The sequence below is a fragment of the Ictalurus furcatus genome, chromosome 14 (assembly GCF_023375685.1).
Source record: "Ictalurus furcatus strain D&B chromosome 14, Billie_1.0, whole genome shotgun sequence".
NCBI classification, from domain to species: Eukaryota; Metazoa; Chordata; class Actinopteri; order Siluriformes; family Ictaluridae; genus Ictalurus; species Ictalurus furcatus.
In genome coordinates this window covers 15,679,821-15,698,962 of record NC_071268.1, presented here as the reverse complement: position 1 = coordinate 15,698,962, position 19,142 = coordinate 15,679,821, and the positions used below count along the sequence as shown (strand labels likewise).

The 19,142-nt window shown below is 37.7% G+C and overlaps 1 protein-coding gene across 1 annotated transcript in view; it reads right to left on the bottom strand.

Annotated features, from left to right (window-relative positions):
* Positions 1–12,548: 12,548 nt before the first annotated feature.
* The window catches only part of pdhx (pyruvate dehydrogenase complex component X), a 49,215-nt gene continuing 42,621 nt past the window's right edge, over positions 12,549–19,142 (bottom strand). The window contains exons 9-11 of the mRNA XM_053641225.1: positions 18,183–18,341; positions 15,684–15,748; positions 12,549–13,431 (exon numbers count right to left, since the gene is read on the bottom strand). Coding sequence (XP_053497200.1) covers positions 13,182–13,431; positions 15,684–15,748; positions 18,183–18,341 — 474 coding nt within the window. The 3' untranslated portion in view covers positions 12,549–13,181. The remainder of the gene's footprint in view (positions 13,432–15,683; positions 15,749–18,182; positions 18,342–19,142) is intronic.

The window sequence follows — 19,142 nt, the reverse complement described above, 5'->3', positions numbered from 1 at the left end:
AGCTGGTGTGAATCTAAACAGCACATTAAAGACCAATGGCAGTTTAACAACAGACTCAGTGACCAATTAAAATAAGAAAATTCCCAACTTGTGAAATGCTGGTGATTTGACCATTGACCAGTGACAGTGATGTCAGTCCATGTGCAGAGGGAAAGTAAACGAAACACTTTAGCTATACAGTAAGTGACCACTAAGCTACAGTACTGTGCAAAAGACTTGCAAAGAAATGCTGTACAGCAAAGATGCCTTCAAAAATAAAGAAATTAAATGTTTCTACATTTAAAAAAAATATTATAAAGTGCAGCAATAAACAGAAATAAATGAAACAAAGTCATTGTTTAGTTTGATGACCCTTTGCTTTAAAAAAAAAAAAAAAGAAAAAAAAAAAGAGTACTCTCAGGTACACTTTCTGCAGTTTTATAAGGAAATTAACTGTTAAGTTTTTATTGCGCATCTTGCAGAACCAGTCACAGCTCTTCTAGATATTTTGACTGTCACACTTGCTTCTTATTTTTTCAGGAAAAACCAGCAGCCTTCATTGTGGTTTTTTTTTTTGTCTGAAAAGTGTCTCTTAGGTAATATGCTGCTTTCTTCACTGACATACAAACATTTTTATGTAACATTTAATTTTGAATATTGTGCTGGAAAACTAATGCTTGGAATCTAATATGTTTTTTGTACTGACTCGATAATGTAGAAGCCATAAAATAAAATTACATAAAGTTTGTACTAAAAAAATAGAGTGCCTAAGACTTTTGCACAGTACTGTAGTCCTACATGTCATCTACATTAGTCTGTCATGACAACTGACATAACAAATACAAATACAAATACTTATTTGAACATGTGTCATGTGGCAGAGCTGGAAAAAACAATGTAAATACAAATGAGCCCTTGTTGTTACCGTTATTGCCACCCCCCAATTAGCAGGGGAAAGTAATTACCGGACGTGAAACGGGATATAAATGGGGGAGTGAAGGAAAGAAAAAGAGAGGCGGGAAAAAGAGAGAAGGAGAGGGAAGTGTGAGGAGAGTGAAAGACCGACGGAGAAAGAACAACGAGAGTACTTGAGCGGAGTAGGACGCAGCAACAGCTGGGCGCATGCTGTGTTATTGGCTTTGTTGTGGGCCGTGATTATTCTTTGTTTCTCGGAGGTGTTCTTGTTTTTCTGGGGTCAAACTGAGAGTTTAAAAATGAAAAGAAAGAAGTGTGAAACATTTTTTGTGTGTGTGCATAAATATGTAATATATTGATGATTTTCGTGCAAATATAACTCAAAGCTGAGCAAAACTCCTTTTTCCTCTTGCCATCATTTTGTGTTTTTTTTTTTTTTTTTTTTTTTTTTGCATGTATGTAACCGGTGGCTTTTAGAGCTTATCTGGGTTTCCTTTTTGTACATTTTGTCAGGCTTTCTCCTGTCTGGTGCCCGAATAATTTAATTTAATTCAATTAATTTAATTATTGATTTAAATTGTTTTCTTGGGAGCCGCTACTGTTACAGTCAGCTGTTACTTCTGCTGTCAAGCTGATGTGACACATGAGGCAAGTGACAGTTCTTTGCTGATATAAGGAAGTACTGTACTATGACATTTACCATACTGGTTTACATTAGAACAGTGGTGTCCAATCATATCTGCAAAGTTCCCACGTGGCTGTAAGTTTCCATTCCAACTGAGAGAGAGCCACACCTAATTCCACTTGTTCAATCAATTTGTCTCAGTCTTCAAATGAATTCAGGTGTGGCTTCTGCTTGGCCTGAAATTAAAACGGCAACCAAACTGACACTTTGTGGGTAACATTGGTTCCCTGACCTTGTAGTTCAGTGCATTTTTGGTATGTTACATGTCAAGCATTAAAATCACAAAATCAATCTCGCTCTAATTTAGCAACACATAAATAGGCTACAAATGATAAATTATATACTATGTGGCCAAAAGTACTTGGACAGCTGACCATTGCACATCCCATTCCAAAACCATGGGTATCAATATGGATTTGGTCCCCCTTTGCTACAATTAAAATTGTAACAGCTTCCACTCTTCTGGGAAGGCTTTCCACTAGATTTTGGACCGTGGTTTTGGGGATTTGTGCTCATTCACCCACAAGACCCACATTTGCACTGTAGTCTTGTATACTGTGCTCCTATACTGTTGCACCATGGTTCTGGAGAAATGACATTTCGTTCCAATGTATACCAGCTATGTAGAGAAACGAGAATAAAAACCCACTTAACTTGACTTAAAAAGCACAAGCGGTTGAGCCCTATTGTCCAGCAAGAAGGCCTGGAGAAAAGTTGGTGTTCCAGTTCATCCCAAGAGTGTTCAGTGGGTTTGAGGTCAGAGCTCAGTGCAGACCACTTGAGTTCTTCCACAACAACTTTGGCAAACCATGTCTCCATGGAACTCATTTTGTGCACAGGGACATTGTCATGCTGGAAATCCAAACAGGTTTGGAGCAACATACAAAAACATTCTAGACAACTGCGTGCTTCCAACTTTATGGTAATGGTTTGGGGATAACCCATATATGGGTGTGATAGTCAGTTGTCTACAAATAGTGCATTATAGTGTCATTATGATGACTGTCAAATATTTATTTAAAAATGATAAGTAACTTTGCATCAGTCTGCATCACACCACCCTAAAGTTGATTATTTTGACAGCACATCACAAGAGTTTTATTCCATTCATACCACATCAGTTTGTTAATAAATACAATTCTTAATTTATTAAAGACTGACACCCAGTTACGTTTAATATCCATGAAAAATTAATTCTTGTTATCAGTTATCTTGAACCAGCTATAAACAATCATTCCCTCATCAGCTTCGCGTTTTTTTTCGATCTTGAATTTAATGACAGAAATATCAAAACGGCTTGTCAATTACTGAGAATCTGCAAAGCTCCCATGTCAGAAAACTTAGTTATAGCTTTACCTCTGACTGTTACAAAGTGCTGACACTGTAGACTTCTTCCAGAAATGCTGTCCTCCAATCTCCTCATTGGAAACACTCACCATTTCAATAATTATAAACATTTTTGTCCATTTTGTGGATTGTTAGCCACTGGAAAAATTAGGTGCTACTATAAAAATTATAACATAATAGAAAAAGTGCATTAATTATGAACTGTTACAGAACGTTCATCAAAATCTTCTGACCAATCAGGAATGAGAATTCAACTGGGCTTTGGTCTAAGCAGAAATAAGTAACACAAACCCAAGGGATCTGAGTAAATATACATACCTATCTGGGTAAAGTGTAATGATTGTCACTGTCGCATCTTCATTATGTCATAGTGTTATACAGAAGTTTTAATGTCAGTTTTACCACCAAGTGTGAAGTTCACGAGACAGTGCTCAGATTTGTTCAGTTTTTCCAATTTAACCTACACTTGAACAGGTATGTTGCATTATAACCATAATGTGACTCTGACATACATGGTATAATATAATAAGTTTGCCTGTAAAGTGTTTTAACTTTATGTTACCTTATGTTACTATAAATCTTTGTCACCTGACCAGGTGATACGTCAATCATCATAATCTTAAGCTTATCGAAATAAGCTTTTATAAATGTTTATGTAGGTTTTCATCAATTCGGCATGAAGGGTTTATTCAGGTTTCATTTAGTCCGATTTACACTATGTGTAAAGGTGTTACTGATTAGTTTATACATGAGGCTGCAGCACTTGACACTAAAGAACAAAGGGAACAAAGAAGCACGCTGGACCTCACAGGCACCGATTAAGCTTGCACTTGGATTTGACCAGACTTGAGTCATAGTTGAATGAATGATGTTTGGTATAAGCCATTTTAGGGCGGTTTGAGGAAGTGGGTAAACAGAGGAACATGGGGTAATGAGTAACTCTGCTGCCTACAGTAACTGATCTAACACCTCCTCTGCTCACCTCCTGTTTCTTACCATAGCAACGACTGTTTGTTTTCATGGCCATATACTTGTTGACACTTGTGATAAGATACTGATAGTAATATTTGCCACAAGAATTAAAAGTTGCCACCTGTCTCCGTATATGTTAAAACACTATTTAAATAATATATTTTGGGATTTTCCTCTCAAAATGTAAAAAGAATATAATATAATATACCTTCTTTACACTATATTTTTGTGTAGTGATAACATAGACACCTCCCTTTTTCTTTCCAGATACAGCAGGGCAGAAAGAAGAAGCCCATTTCCATAGCACCTGTCCCACTTTCCCTCTCCAGGGGAAATAAGTGTCTCATACAATACTGCCAATCTCTTCTATAGGTGCAGAGGAACTGTGAAATGTTTGCTGATGCCTTCTTTTAAGACTTTTAATAAGAGTTTTGTTAGCACATGTTTTCATAATGACAAGAGAGAACTTTTCTGCATATATGCAACTTTGGAGTATGCAGGTTTACTCAAGATATTTCAATTAAACTTAGTTTATTTAAAGCCCAAGTTAATAATATTCAGCAGACTGTATCTATTTAAGGATGAATTCAACAAATTAGGTTTACTGCAAAAAAAAAAAAAAAAAAAATCTGAATATGAAATTTGATTTCTCAAAAAACACCTGTTATCTTCAATCATATTGAAACCAAAACAGTTTCATTTTCAGACTGCATTAACTCAAATGTGTCTTGAATGTGTCCAACATAGGGCAAGATGAAAACCATAGAAAATAATGACTCACAGCATTAAGAGAAAGCTCACTCTGGCTGTGTCAACGTCAAAGGTAATCTCACAGCTGGTGATAATGTGTCAAGTTTTAAAATAGCAATGAATGTTGATTAGACATTAAACCACTGTCACTTTGACTGCCTTGATATATCTCAGGCTTAGCGTTTAGCACGTTCGCCTCACACCTCCAGGGTCCGGGGTTCGAGTCCCGCCAGGGCCATGTGTGTGCGGAGTTTGCATGTTCTCCCCGTGCTGCGGGGGTTTCCTCCGGGTACTCCGGTTTCCTTCCCCAGTCCAAAGACATGCATGGTAGGCTGATTGGCATGTCTAAAGTGTCCATAGTGTATGAATGGGTGTGTGAGTGTGTATGTGATTGTGCCCTGCAATGGACTGGCACCCTGTCCAGGGTGTACCCTGCCTTGTGCCCGATGCTCCCTGGGATAGGCTCCAGGTTTCCCGTGACCCTGAAAAGGAATAAGCGGTAGAAGATGCATGGATGGACTTATAAAACAGGATAATAATACACATTTCCAATCAAATCACTGATAACCAAAACACCATGGCAGGTTAACAGTGTGGAAAAAAGGCAGGTAGGTGTAATAATTTACACCAAATCAAATAGTAACATGCTTTTGACCGACTGAATGGCTCATTGCTGAAGCCATGTAAAATCTTTGAATCTTAATTCAAAATATGCACATTTGGATTAATTTTTTTAAATTTACAGATTTTCCGGAGAATCATGAGCAATCGAGTCATTGATGGCTAGAGTCAAGGTCCAAAAGTCATTTTAATCATAACTGAAGACAGACACGTTTTTTTTTGTTTGTTTGTTTATTTTTTTGCCAAGGGGAATCTTGAATTTCTGAGGACAAATGCTACACTATCACGTTTACAAATATAGTACTGAGAGTGATATAACAGAAACATGCAAAATAATAGGTTTATCAAACAAAATCTTCAACTATAAATCTGAATTTTCAACAAAGAAACCATGAGCCCTGAAAAGTTGAAAGTGAAATAAATCACGGAAGTTATAGAGAACTGTTTCTAATAGAGACTAAGGTGTGTGAGCGTATATATTTTATATATATATATATATATATAATATATATATATATATATATATATATTAAAGCAGATATCATAGCCATCTCTGCAGTGCAGGCAGATACAGAGCACTCGAAATGGTCGATTTATAAAAACACTAACAAGGATGTAATAAAGCTACCCAGTAATGTCAGAATTAGACATTACATAATGGAAAAAGGGAACACAGACAATCCTGAATGAGTTATAATAGCACACAGAAGGTTTATCAATGTTGCCAAACGATTTACCCAAGAATTACATCTTAGACTATTCACTCATCAGTAACTCACCCAGTAAGACTTTCCATCAATGTGGTTTTTGGCATGACTCAGGCCATCCGAGCTCTTCTCGGATATCATCTGGTGGTTGGTTCGTCCTGTGTTAACGCTCTAGCAGACTAATGGAACTTCCTCTGCATTCCTACAAAGCAACGTGCTTTTTCCCTTTTAAGCTCAAACTGGCTAGCACGGCTCCCTGGTGAGGCCATGTGAAAATCAGACCCTCCTACACACTACACCTTTTGAAAGATGTTTAACTTTTAATGACACTCAGGAGGCTGACAACTAGAATCAAATGCTTCAAAAGCAACACATGAAGGAAGTTTTAAAAATGCCACTAAATGACTGGTATCTTGGTGTAGCAGGACTGTAAGTGTGGTAACAGAAAGTGGCTGGTGGTAGAAACTAGAGGGTTTCCTGTGGTATGAAACATCACCACGGAAACATGCACAACATTTAAGCCTTCACCTTGTAACCTTTTTACTGAAAACCAGACATACCATTGTGGCCAATACCATGATTCGAGAGTAAATAGAGAACATAAAAGAGGAACGTGGTGCGGAGTTTACAGTGTAAGATACTGAATCATTACATCAGCACCATTCTTAACGGGGATTTCTAATGCCTTCCTTAGAACATATAAAAATGTTTTCACTCTGATTTTTAAATAGTGCCCAAGTGCTCTCTCTCATAATATCCAACCTCACAGGTACCTCAAACCAAAAGTCAAGTGGGGGTCTGTAAAATAGAAAAATAGTCATTCAGTATTGTCCACTGAGACCTGGTCATAGAACACAGACTGGGACCCTCGCCTATTCACTCCACGGCTGATTAACATAGCTGAGCGGGCTGAGTGGGCTTTTGGACAGCCAGGATCACAGGGCCATGACTACGCCTGGTTAAAAGACCAGGGCTTTGTGCTGTACAAACACAGAGAGAGCCCAGCTTGTGTTTGGATGCGCTGGAAAGGAAGACAAGTCCTATTTGGATTAAAATCCCAGGCGTCACTGTCTGTACAGTCAGCTGGATTCCTGCGTGTCATATGCCTGACTAATGGAATCTCACAGCACAGTCACTTAATGGAGACCCAGATATAGATGGGATGCACAAGTGTGTGAACTGTTACAACAAAGTGCAACACCACAAAGTCAAGTCAAAGTCCAGGTTTATTTATATAGCACCATTTATACAGCGACAGCTGACCAATGTGCTTTACACTACATCATAAAACAAAACATAAGGGAACCTAGCGGACAAACACCATATAAGAAAGAAATACCAGTATATACCAGCATCTAATGAACATCAAAAGCCAGAGATAAAAAATAGGTTTTAGCAAAGACTTAAAAAGAGGAATGGTTGGTGCGGATCTGATCTGGACAGGCAAACTGTTACAGAGTTTAGGGCCCACAACAGCAAATGCACAATGTCCCCTTTGCTGTAATCTGTATCTAAGATAAAAGTTTTTTTTGTCCCAGATCTGAGAGCTCTTGAGGGATTGTGTAGGACTAATAAATTAGAGAGGTAGGAGGGCACCAGCTTACTCAAACATTTATAAACAAATAAAAGGATTTTAAAATCAACTCTAAAATGAACCGGGAACCAGTGAAACAAGCCTCCTTGAACAAGCTTCCTTAAACACAGCTTGTTTCACAAGAAAGATGCCAATGTCATGAGTGGGTTGTGAAATGTGCCTATATGCTTGCCTTCATGTACAGGAAAATAGCAAAAGCAGACTGCAGCAAAATGTCGTACAGAGGAAATCCTGTCAACTGTTCTGGTACAATCCCAGGTGTGGCAGGGTGCAATCAGAAGAGGGTCACACCACTCAATTAGTCAAAAAACTACATACATAATCCAAATCCTTTAATATCACATGCTCAGTACAGTGAGCATACATCAAATATCTTTACTTAACAATATACAGGTCAAGAAGCAGCTTTACAGAAATCTGGATGCAGATTTAGACAGTTGCAATCATGTGAGCCAGTTGGAACAATGGTAACGAAAAACTCACTGAGATGACATGAGAATGAAAAATTGAGAGACTCAAAACAGAACCCATCCTCTTCTGGGATTCTAAATCATTACAGTATACAGTTGTAGGAGCATAAAGGAAAACAGTAATATGTTTACTGAAAACATGTTCTGTATGAGCATAAAATGAATGAGTCTGGGGATGAGAATGCATTTGTGGGTTTTGAAACATTTCTAGTGTCAAGAGTGCACACAAATCCACAAATAGTTAGACTCCGCCCAATGTCTACTCAAGCCAATCGGATAACCGCCATATTGCACTGACCAATAGTAGCATGTTCTTGCTCCAACCAATCACGTTTTGTTTTACAATCAGGATGGGAACAGCGTCATATTGCACCGAACTCGCATATTATGGAGGCTGTCCAAAATGTTCAATCAGGAGGAATGACAACAGGAGAGTGGTTCTAACCATCTAACAGCACCACTGTAACATCTAAAAGAAAACAAGCAACATTATGGGTTATAAATTCTTTATTTTAAGGGAATATGTGTGTTTTCACCAGTGCTTCTTGCATTACCGAATCCACGGCAAAACCCGAGTTGTGATTTTACAGTAAATTGACTGAGGTGAGAGTAAAAGGGAAATTGGCAAGAAAATGTTGTCCTCACAGGTAGCCTGCCAAAACACAGTGCGACCAGGGTCATCCAATTCTAATGATTACATTCTCTAAACAAACTGTGCTAAAAGACTCAGGAGCCTTAGGAGTTACTGGTTTGAATCAGTCTAATGAATCCTTACTGAATCAGTGAATCAATCATTACTAATCCATCAGACCACCCATCTATAATAACAGTAAATGTATGACCCATAACGTTGCTGGTTTTCTTTTAGATGTTGTTACAATTATGCTGTTAGTTGATATATGCAACTTCAGTGCAATATGACTCTGTTCCTATCCTGATTGTAAAACAAAACGTGATTGGTTGGAGCGAGAACGTGCTCCGATTGGTCAGTGCAATGTGGTGGTTATCCGACTGGCATGAGTAGACAATGGGTGGAGTCCAACTATTTGTGGATTTGTGTGCACTCTTGATGCTAGAAATGTCTCAAAATCCATAAATGCATGCAACAATCCACAAATGCACAAGATGCAATCCACAAAGGCAGAGGACGCAGTTCACAAATGAATACAAGGCAGAGTTGTGTTTGTGACATAAAAACGTATTTGTAAAAACATTTTTATTTGCAAATCTCATTTCATTTATTTGTGAATTTAATTTATTTTTGTGAAACTACCAACATATGTTTGTGGATCTCATTCAATGCATTTGCGAATTTGTTTACTTTTTGTAAATCTCACAAAATTTATTTGTCTATCATAGTCTATTTATTTGGAATAATGAAACAATTCTAACCCCATAGGAGAAATGATCCAAAGCTTTGGCTCAATACACTGATTAAAAAAGGCAATGATTTAAATTAAAACAATATTACTACAATAAATTGATTAGTATCAAAAAGGGCAAACATCAGCTATGCAAAAAACAAAAATATATTTTTTAAAAAATAATTTAAATAATTTAATAGGCTAGAAATGTGATTTACCCATAACTCTGATACTTTTAAAATAGTCCTTCTCGACATCATCATCATTTGTGAATTGGCAGTAGGCCTAACCCAGATTCTGAAAGTTGTACACATCGATCAGCGGTTACTTAACAGATTCAGTGGTATCGTCAAATATTGATCGTTGCCTTATGAATCAAAACTGTATCTGGCAGATGCCTGAGGTTTTCAACCCTATAAAGTATCAATCAATAGCAGTCAAATGGCTTGACAATATAGCAACAGCGAACACATTAATTTCCAGAAACTATAAGAGTTAATGAATCCTTGCATTTATTTGAACATGGGAAATTGCCAAGCTTCTTATTGGGGAAAAAAAACGAAATAAACTGACCGAGGGGTTATAGTAGCCAAGCCCCTGTGGATATCTGTTAGAAAAAGCTAGCTATCATATTAAAAACACTTCATATGTACAGTGTTCTCTAGATTTGCTTTCTTAGATGCACAACATTCTTTGATATCAGGATGATGAACATTGATATACACCGATAAATCTGAGAGACATGTGTAGCCTTATAATTTATTATTCACTTTTAGCCAGCTGCCAAGGTGTGGAAGTGCCACACCTTGCCATAACTAAAAGATCTCATTGGTGCATAACACCAAGTGATTAAATTAGTGCCATTTCAGTTCTGATTTTATTGGTGGGGCTTCTTCGGGCAAGTTCCAGTATGTTAAAAAGAAAGGCATATCCAGACAGGAACAATAAAACAAATGTGACCCAGTACCAGGTTACTTTCCACACCTAGCCCAGCTGTGGAGGCTATCCTGTTTCAACGTCCCAAAAAATGACAAAGGTCTTTCAATATGCTTGTCAAAAAGAACACAGTGGACTTTCTTTAGGTTTTTGTTACATCACTAACATTCATTCCTATTTTAATCAAATATTAATTTTAAATAGATCATGTTTGTATCGATTGAAAAACATTGGGAGTAGTCTTTTAACAAGGGCTAGTGCAAATGTTCTTTGAAGTAGCAGACAAGCTGGGACATCTCTCTAGAGCCTCGTTCTGACGAAACATGAGTAGTTCAGTTCCTCTTTCTAACCTTCTTGAAGTGAGCTCATCGAGACAGGAATCTTGGGTACTGCATAGACAGGGGAAGTTTATATTGTTTTTATTCTCAGCACGATCTGTTAGCTTTACTCACGTGATACTGGTGTGGATCCAAGCTGGAAACAGTGGTCCATTTCAATTTTACTCTGCTTGAATCTTAAATAATGAATGAAGATTTTTTTTTTTTTTTAAATCAGCCTCCTTCCTGGGAGTATGGGAAAGGACCAGAAAGTGACACAGCTGCACGACTTTGTAACTATATATCACATTGAGAGTGAGCATTTGGGTCAGTAGATTTTTTTCAATGGTTAAAGTCCATAAACCAATGCATGACCAGGCAAGGAAGGATTTTATCCTAAGGACTTACAAGAGACTAACAGAGACTCTCAATGGCAGATTTTATTTTCCACCAGCCTTACCTCCAACTGTTTTATTTAATGAGATATCCATATCCCACTATGCTTTTCTACCAAAGGCACAGAATGTCAAACTGTGGCTAGGGGCAGGTAAAATGTCAAATTTTGCTTTGCTGTGCTAATTTGGCTTTTACACCTGGAAGCTTTCCACAAGACTTTCCCAAATTCATTTGAATGGAATTAGTGCTGGCTTGAAGGTGCTTGTAAAGCCAAGCTAGTCTCGTATTAGTGGCTTCACTACAGGGAAGCTAAGATCTTTAATGAGTCTCCTCCCTCTCTGATCCCACTCCATTAGTAATTAACAAGGTTGTTTTTAACCATAGGCAACATGCATGACATTGTAAGCAAAAACAACAAAAGCCAGTATAACTGATTTGGTGCTGAAGATTTTCATATTCTAACAATGCTGTTCCAAAAATAGCCAGAATGGTATAAAGTAGAGGCTTGGGGTGATTTCCCCAGACTGTAGGTTTCAAAAAACATGAATAAGGTGGATTACATTCTCGATTACCAATTTCTGAAAAAGCCTTTGGAGAAGAAACTAGTAGTAAAGAGACTAAGTTAACATTATCCAGTCAAAGTGCAAATTACATGAAGGGCACATTTTGTATGGTTTGAACAACAGAGCTGGCTAACAACAACTGCAGCTTTTCTTTTTACCATGCTTGCTATTTAGATGAGATACAGCATGATTACAGACTTGAAACTTTTGGCTTAGTAATCACGAATGACCTACCTATCTTTCAGCAAGTGTGCTCTTATGTGTATGTGTAATAGTTTTATGCCTGTAATTAATTGTTTCAAATTGGAGATCTCTCAAATTTTGCAAGAGGAGACATGAAAACAGCATCTTGCTGGTGTTTATATGGTTTGTCTGTATTCTAAAGGGAAAATGGGTTAATGTGGGGCAAGGGAATGTGAGTGACAATGACAACATCAACGCGGTCATCAATGCATCATTGTGAAATCTGTGGTTATAAAACCAGTCCTTTTGTCAAGACAGGGATTTGTGCTTTGCTTTTCTTCTGCTGTGCACTTTCCATCCCCGTGGTTACTAGGAGACGGTGAAGGGGTGCATGGGGAAATGGAGGAACAGTGGGTACACTGGTACACTGAAGCAGGCAGCTGTGAGGAGTGAGCACACACACGCATACACGCACACACCTTCGCCTCAGTGTTTCTCCCACAATCCCACGCCTATTCTGTGCACCCCTCATCTCAGAAAACACACACACACATACACACACACACACACAGGTCTCTCTTTGAAAGTGATGCAATGGTACAGAGTTGAAAAGCAGCACACAATGTTCTGTGAACACTATTGCTCCATGCAGTACACATGGCCGCCAAAGCTCACTTTTACACCAATTATCTACTGAGACTTCTTCAGTATCCATATTTTTACATTACAAACATATTACACACAATAACCTTGGATCTGTAGACAATTTTATTTTGTGTTACTATTTGGTATGACACCACAGAGTTCCCATTTATACATATTTTTTCTCATATAACATGTTAGTTGTTGCTAATTCCCAGTTAATGTCTAAATCTCTTGTCATCCAGAATATTCTTCCAACAACCATGTCTTTTTTTTTTAACTGTTGTTCATGTCATGTCATAGGGCATTTGAAGGAGTATGGAGAGGGCCGAGTGATTTCAGATTTTACTGTACTCCTCTGAGATTTTGGAGGAAATGTAGAAAGAATGCATGTTTGGAAAAAGAAGACCTAGTTTATGAGAATAATAAATTAAAGTGCCATATTTTTACTCCAACCCATTTGTGAAATATATTATTAGTTAAATCTTAAAAATACCCAAATAAGTCCAAATGTACCAAAACAAATTCTTGTCTTTTCATTAACAACTAATGTAACTTAAACAAGGGATTGGGTAACATGGTTCATTTTACCTATGTGCCAGGTTTTCTTTAATTAATTATTATTAAAAAAAAAATAGCTTTCTTTAGTGAATGTCAACTAATCCTGCTATACTAGATAATTGGTAACATTCGGTCCGCTATACTCCGCTCTCTACTTCTCTGTTCTTATGTCCTCTTTTCTAAGCAAGGGCCATGCGCTGGGGCTTCTCCAAATTGTTGCGAAATTTTTCAAGGAAACGTGATGCAAGCTCATCGTCTACTAGACGTCCATCGCTGGACAGGGTGACAGTCATTAGGTGCTGCGTGCAGAGGCCCTCTGCTGCCAGTGTAAGCTCAGCCCTGGAGCGCCCCACTGCCAGGATACACGCCTGAGGAGGGTTAATCACTGCGCTGAAGCCACTGATGCCAAACATTCCCAGGTTAGAGATACTGAGGAAAGGAGAAAAAACAAGATCAAGCAAGACAGCAACTACAGTGCTGTGATTTAGGGAAAAAATATTTTAAATGTGGCAGTTTGGGTAAACCAGTGAGCTGTCACTGTAGCTGAATTCTGGAAAACAAACAAATCTAAAAAATCGGGTTTTGACCACAAAAGAGGTTTTTTTCTGTTTTTCTTAAGACTGAATAAATATGTTTCACCAGAATTCATGTTTAGGGGTCAACAACGCAACAGTAAAATCACTTAGACTGCCTAAAGAAGTTTAAAGATTTACTAGCTTTCCTCACACAGTGACAGAAATGTTACACTTTGATCAAATTGTTTCACAGCTGTTCCAATGAACATAAGCCTTATCAATTCAGTTTGTAAACAGATATCAGCTGTCAAAATGTCTACTCCTGCACCATCATATCATCATCAAAACTGAGAAGAATGCTTACACACACTTTACAGCAGACATGTTAAAATGTTTCAATGATCTAATAAAAATATGAATTGAAATTCAGCCAAAGAGAACAGAACTCACTAATTTAATCAGCAATTATTTCAACACTGATGTTAAATGGAGATTATATGTGAGTGACTCTTAGCTTAGACTTGTAGCTAGAGACAGAGACTGATGTAGATAATGGTGATAATCACAGTCCGTACAGGATTTTATTCTTTTTTTTTTTTTTTTTTTTTTTTTTTTTTTTTTAGGAGTTATTTTGTGATTGTTGCGGCCAAAAATTTGTGATGCAATTTGCAGACTATTTTGTGTTTTTTTTTTTCGGGAAAACTACTTGAATTGGCGAAATTGTAACTGCACAAAACTGTTTTGCACGTTCTTTTGCAGTGATGTTTGTTGGTAAATGAGATCTTATAGCTGTACTCATGTTCAACACGTGAATTGTGGAGGGCTTTGGCTGAATGTGCATTGTGATGACATCACATGACGAGTCTTGGCCCAAATCTGTGGAAAATCTGTGGTAATTTAAACAAACAAACAAACAAACTCGTGCTCATGCGAATATTGCTGAGTTTCCTTGATTTTGTGTTAATTTCTGCAATAGCAAAATCCTGGAGGGACTGTAACCAAAAACTAAAAATACTCTCAATAAATACTTAAAATACAAAATACGCCGCTATTGTTTTCCCACAAGGCAGGGTGTTTTTCTGTGGAATTGGAATGAAATCTTTTTAGTTTTGGGGGTAAACCAGATTTTAAAATGCTATAAATTTACGTGTGATTACATGTGTGATTACATGTGAGACACATGCAAAAGAGAAACATCTTTCAGTTCATATATTCAATATACTATAATGGTATATGGTAGAAAATGTAAAAATTTGACCATGTGAAGGGTTTTCCAGGCCACCACCCAAATACAAACTTTAACTTATTTTTCCACCAGTAATACTCACAGAGGAAGTGCTTACACAAATGCAAAATCAGAAGTAACTGCAAAACCTATACGTCATGTGATTAAAAGTATTGAAGGGTGGAGGAAGCTTCAGCTAAAGTGTCACTTAAAAGCAAAGTTCTCACTAACTCTACCCTTACAGTAATGCCAAAGAAATATATTTTCAGTTCTCAAAATGAGATGACACAGAGTGCATTTAAGTTATCTGATCTACAGAGGAGTCAAGGATTTGAACTAGAAAAAAAAGAAAAAAAAAAAGAAAGAAAGAACAAAAAAAAGCCTACACTGCTTAGGTAATGTGGCTCAGTGGGACAGTAACAACAAATCATGAAATGCAAAAGCTCAGTAATAAGACAGTGACTGATGTCTTACTACTGGGATTTCTGTCCTATCTTTACCACAGAGAGCCCATTTATTTCTAATCGACCCCATTAAGTCTTAAATGACTAAAAAAAAGTGGCAGCCTGAGCCTTGGGTGGAAATGAGTAAATTGATGACTATAATTTATTATCCTCATTGATTTTACACTCAACATTCACCATCATAAGAGGGGAGGAATAAAATATGCAGGGGCTTATGCTTTTTTTAGAGTTCTTCTCAGGCAGGGCAGTGCTTTGACTTCATGAGCTTAACGGTGTGTTTAATGGCTTTTCATAAGGGAGGTTTCAGACAGAAAGTAAAGAGAGGAGAATGGATGACATGCTGTCCATGATTTGTGGTGAATAAATGCATTTCTCATCAATCTTAAACACAGAAACAAAGACAAAAAGAAAAAAAAGCATTAAATTACAAGCATTAGGCAATTTAAATCTGTTTAAATTTCATTTAAAGCTGTTTACCTGAAGGATCCTCCCTGATATTCTTCTGGTAACAGTTTCCCTGCTCTTGCTTTCTCAGCCAGCACCTGGCAGAGAATAAAAAAAGAGGAAGAGCTGAAGGGAACTGTGATAAACACTGTCTATGACAAAAAAAATTACACAAGAGACATATGCCTTACCCTCATAACCTACTGACCGCAACCCCCTGCTGATACATCAGCCGTGCTTCATACTCTCAACCCTGGCTCACCTTGCACAATAGCTTTGTGTGCTCCTTTTTTATCACACACAACAATATGCTTTTCATCACTGAAATAACAACAAAACTGCCTGTTACCCAGAGCAAACCCAGGAAAGGGGAAAAGAACATCACCATGGCTCACATCCTTGTGTCCATTAGTAATACAGCAATGTTTAGCATTTAAGAAAACTGCATTACTCATAATGAGCATGAAAACACCACAGTGCTTCAGTGGAGTGCTTCTAAATAATAAGTGACAGGTCAGCCAACAAACTGATGTAGACTCAGTATGGAGCACAGCAACCTCATGGCCTTTTGTTACCATGGCATAGAATTCAAGCATAGAAAAACTGACTTGTAAATCAATCTGATTCCACTGATTACACAAGTGTGTGCTAAGGCTGTCAAATCCCTTTAAAACAGTGTTTGACATAATAATTGCTATAACGATTTAATAATCAAATGCATTCAGACATTAACTAGCCTATAATTTTACACTACCACAGACAGAACAAACATCAGCCATGGCGCTACACTATACATCTGGACAGATTTTATTTTTCACAAATGAGACCACAGAACTTGAGTCATATGACTTTGATTTGACTTGGACTCAAGTCACAGATGTGCTCACTTTTAACTCAACATAATCATAAACATCCTGCAACTCGACTTTGACTTATGATTTGACTTGGACTTGAGCCTTTTGACTTGGAAAGACTTGATACCTTTCCCAAAGCAAAGATTAAAATGATAAATTATAAATAAATCAAATTGTGACCCCCCTCAAAAAACAAAAACAAAACAACCCAAAACAAAATCAAAACAGACAAAAAACATTCATCTTTATTTGCCAGATTCCCTGTAAACCAATCAGACATCCAACATGACATGCACATGGCAATAGTAGGAAAAGCATAACAATACTGTTTTTTTCATTTGTAGAGCTTATACCAAAGACAATATGCAAAATGCAATACGCACAGATAAAATTACAGATGCAGGCACAACCATATCGAATTCTCTGCCAACTGAAGCTGGACAAAGACTAGTAAACTGAGACCAATTAGGTTATAGCTAGTATTTAGCAGTCATTGCTGAACTGTTTTCTCAGCAGTAGAAATGAGGACCGTGTGTACATGCTTTATTACCTGCATTCTTATTGATTGCTGCACATTTAGGAAAACTTCTCTTAAGCTGTTAAATGAATGGCCTAAAGTTGACAGTTTTTGCCCGACATGTTAAGGATTTAAAACACTACATTTATTTATTTTGTTTAACTTAACTTGGACTTAGGCTTGACCTGTGACTTGACTTGTGACTTGGATTTGTCACTCCTGACTTGGGACTCGACTTGGCACTCGTCAGTACTGACTTGAGACTAGACTTGGCACTCGTCAGTACTCACTTGGGATCGACTTGGCACTCGTCAGTACTGACTTGGGACTCAACTTGGCACTCGTCAGTACTGACTTGGGACTCGACTTGGCACTCGTCAGTACTGACTTGGGACTCGACTTGGCACTCGTCAGTACTGACTTGGGACTCGACTTGGGACTCGTCAGTACTGACCTGGGACTCGACAGTACTGACTTGGGACTTGACAGTACTGACTTGGGACTCGACAGTACTGACTTGGGACTCGACTTGGGATTTGTCAGTACTGATTTGGCACTCGACTTGGTGCTCGTCAGTACTGATTTGGCACTCGACTTGGTGCTCGTCAGTACTGACTTGGGACTCGACACTCGTCAGTACTGACTTGGGAATCGACTTGGCACTCGTCAGTACTGACTTGGGACTCGACTTGGGACTCATCAGTAATGACTTAGGAATCGACAGTACTGACTTGGGACTCAACAGTACTGACTTGGCACTCGACTTGCAAAATAACGACTTGGTCCCACGTCTCCAGGGCTGCATAAAAATGTTACCTTCAACTTATCAAAGCACGAATCATAATTTTTTATTCAAATTCCTTCAACACACAGTTAGGCTAAATCACAACTGATATCCATTATGGCACTACAAGCCTCTAAGATCTAACATGAACAATATACAATGATCCTGTACTATCACATAAAATAAAAGAGACAAGGAACCTCAGGCTTTATCAAAGCTAAATGACTCACATTAGTCAGGGAACACAGCAGGTAATTTGCCCCAGCAGCCAGAAGATTTTCTCTCAGGTGTTTAAAACATCAGTGTGCAGTCAGACCTGCCCTTTCACTTTGTCTCATTAATGCTAGAAACTGCACTGCTACCATGGTGACTGTTACCTTGGCGTTGGTGGCGATCTCCTGCACGCCTTTGTCTGCTGCATCTTTGATGATGGGGGTGATGAGGCCACGCTCGGTCGCCACGGCGATGGAAATATGGATGGAGTCCAGTGCTTGTGGTCCCTCTCCTGACCAGGTCACGTTGACTTCTGGCATTTCCTGTTTGAGAGGTCAAAGGTCAGGCATAAAGCACTGTTGAGAAAGTTCAGACACACTGTGAGGAGTAGGTCTGAAGATTGGTGATGGTGTATGCAACAGACGTTGTTCAATTTCTGAACAAAGTATAAAGCACACCTTTTCACCTGTTTTAGTTTTGAATAGCTTTCTTGTGGCTAACAAGTACATAGTATTATACAGCAGTACAGCACTGCTGACTTCTCGAACCTGACTGATGTTGACCAGTTAATTTTCTATAAGAACATAGACAGTAGTGCTGTCTGTAAGTCATTTCACAGGTTTATATTAATGTGCTAGTACAATACGTGCATTCAAGCATTTGAATGTCCGAGTGTGCATGAAAGTGATGACATGACAGTCCTTGCCAACAAGTTAGCATGCTAATTCTACAGCGTGTCTCAAAAGTCTTTTTTTTTTTTTTTTTAAAAAAGACTTTTAACAAAATGAAAAATCATCCAAAAAAAATAACACAATTACTTATATACAATATAAACTAAAATAAATGAATAATATATATATTCATTTATATATATATGTGTGTGTGTGTGTGTGTGTGTGTAAATATAATTTACTTATTTATTTTATTCATTTATTTTAGGTTATATTGTATATAAGTATTTATGTGTTATTTTTTATGGATGCACAAAAAGCACCGAATTAAACTACAGTCCTATATTAATAATAAATCTACCTTTCACTGCACCTTGTGGTTTCTGTTACTCACTGCCTTTAGACATATTATTTTACCTGTTTACTTTTGATCATAATGTTTTAATGAGACAT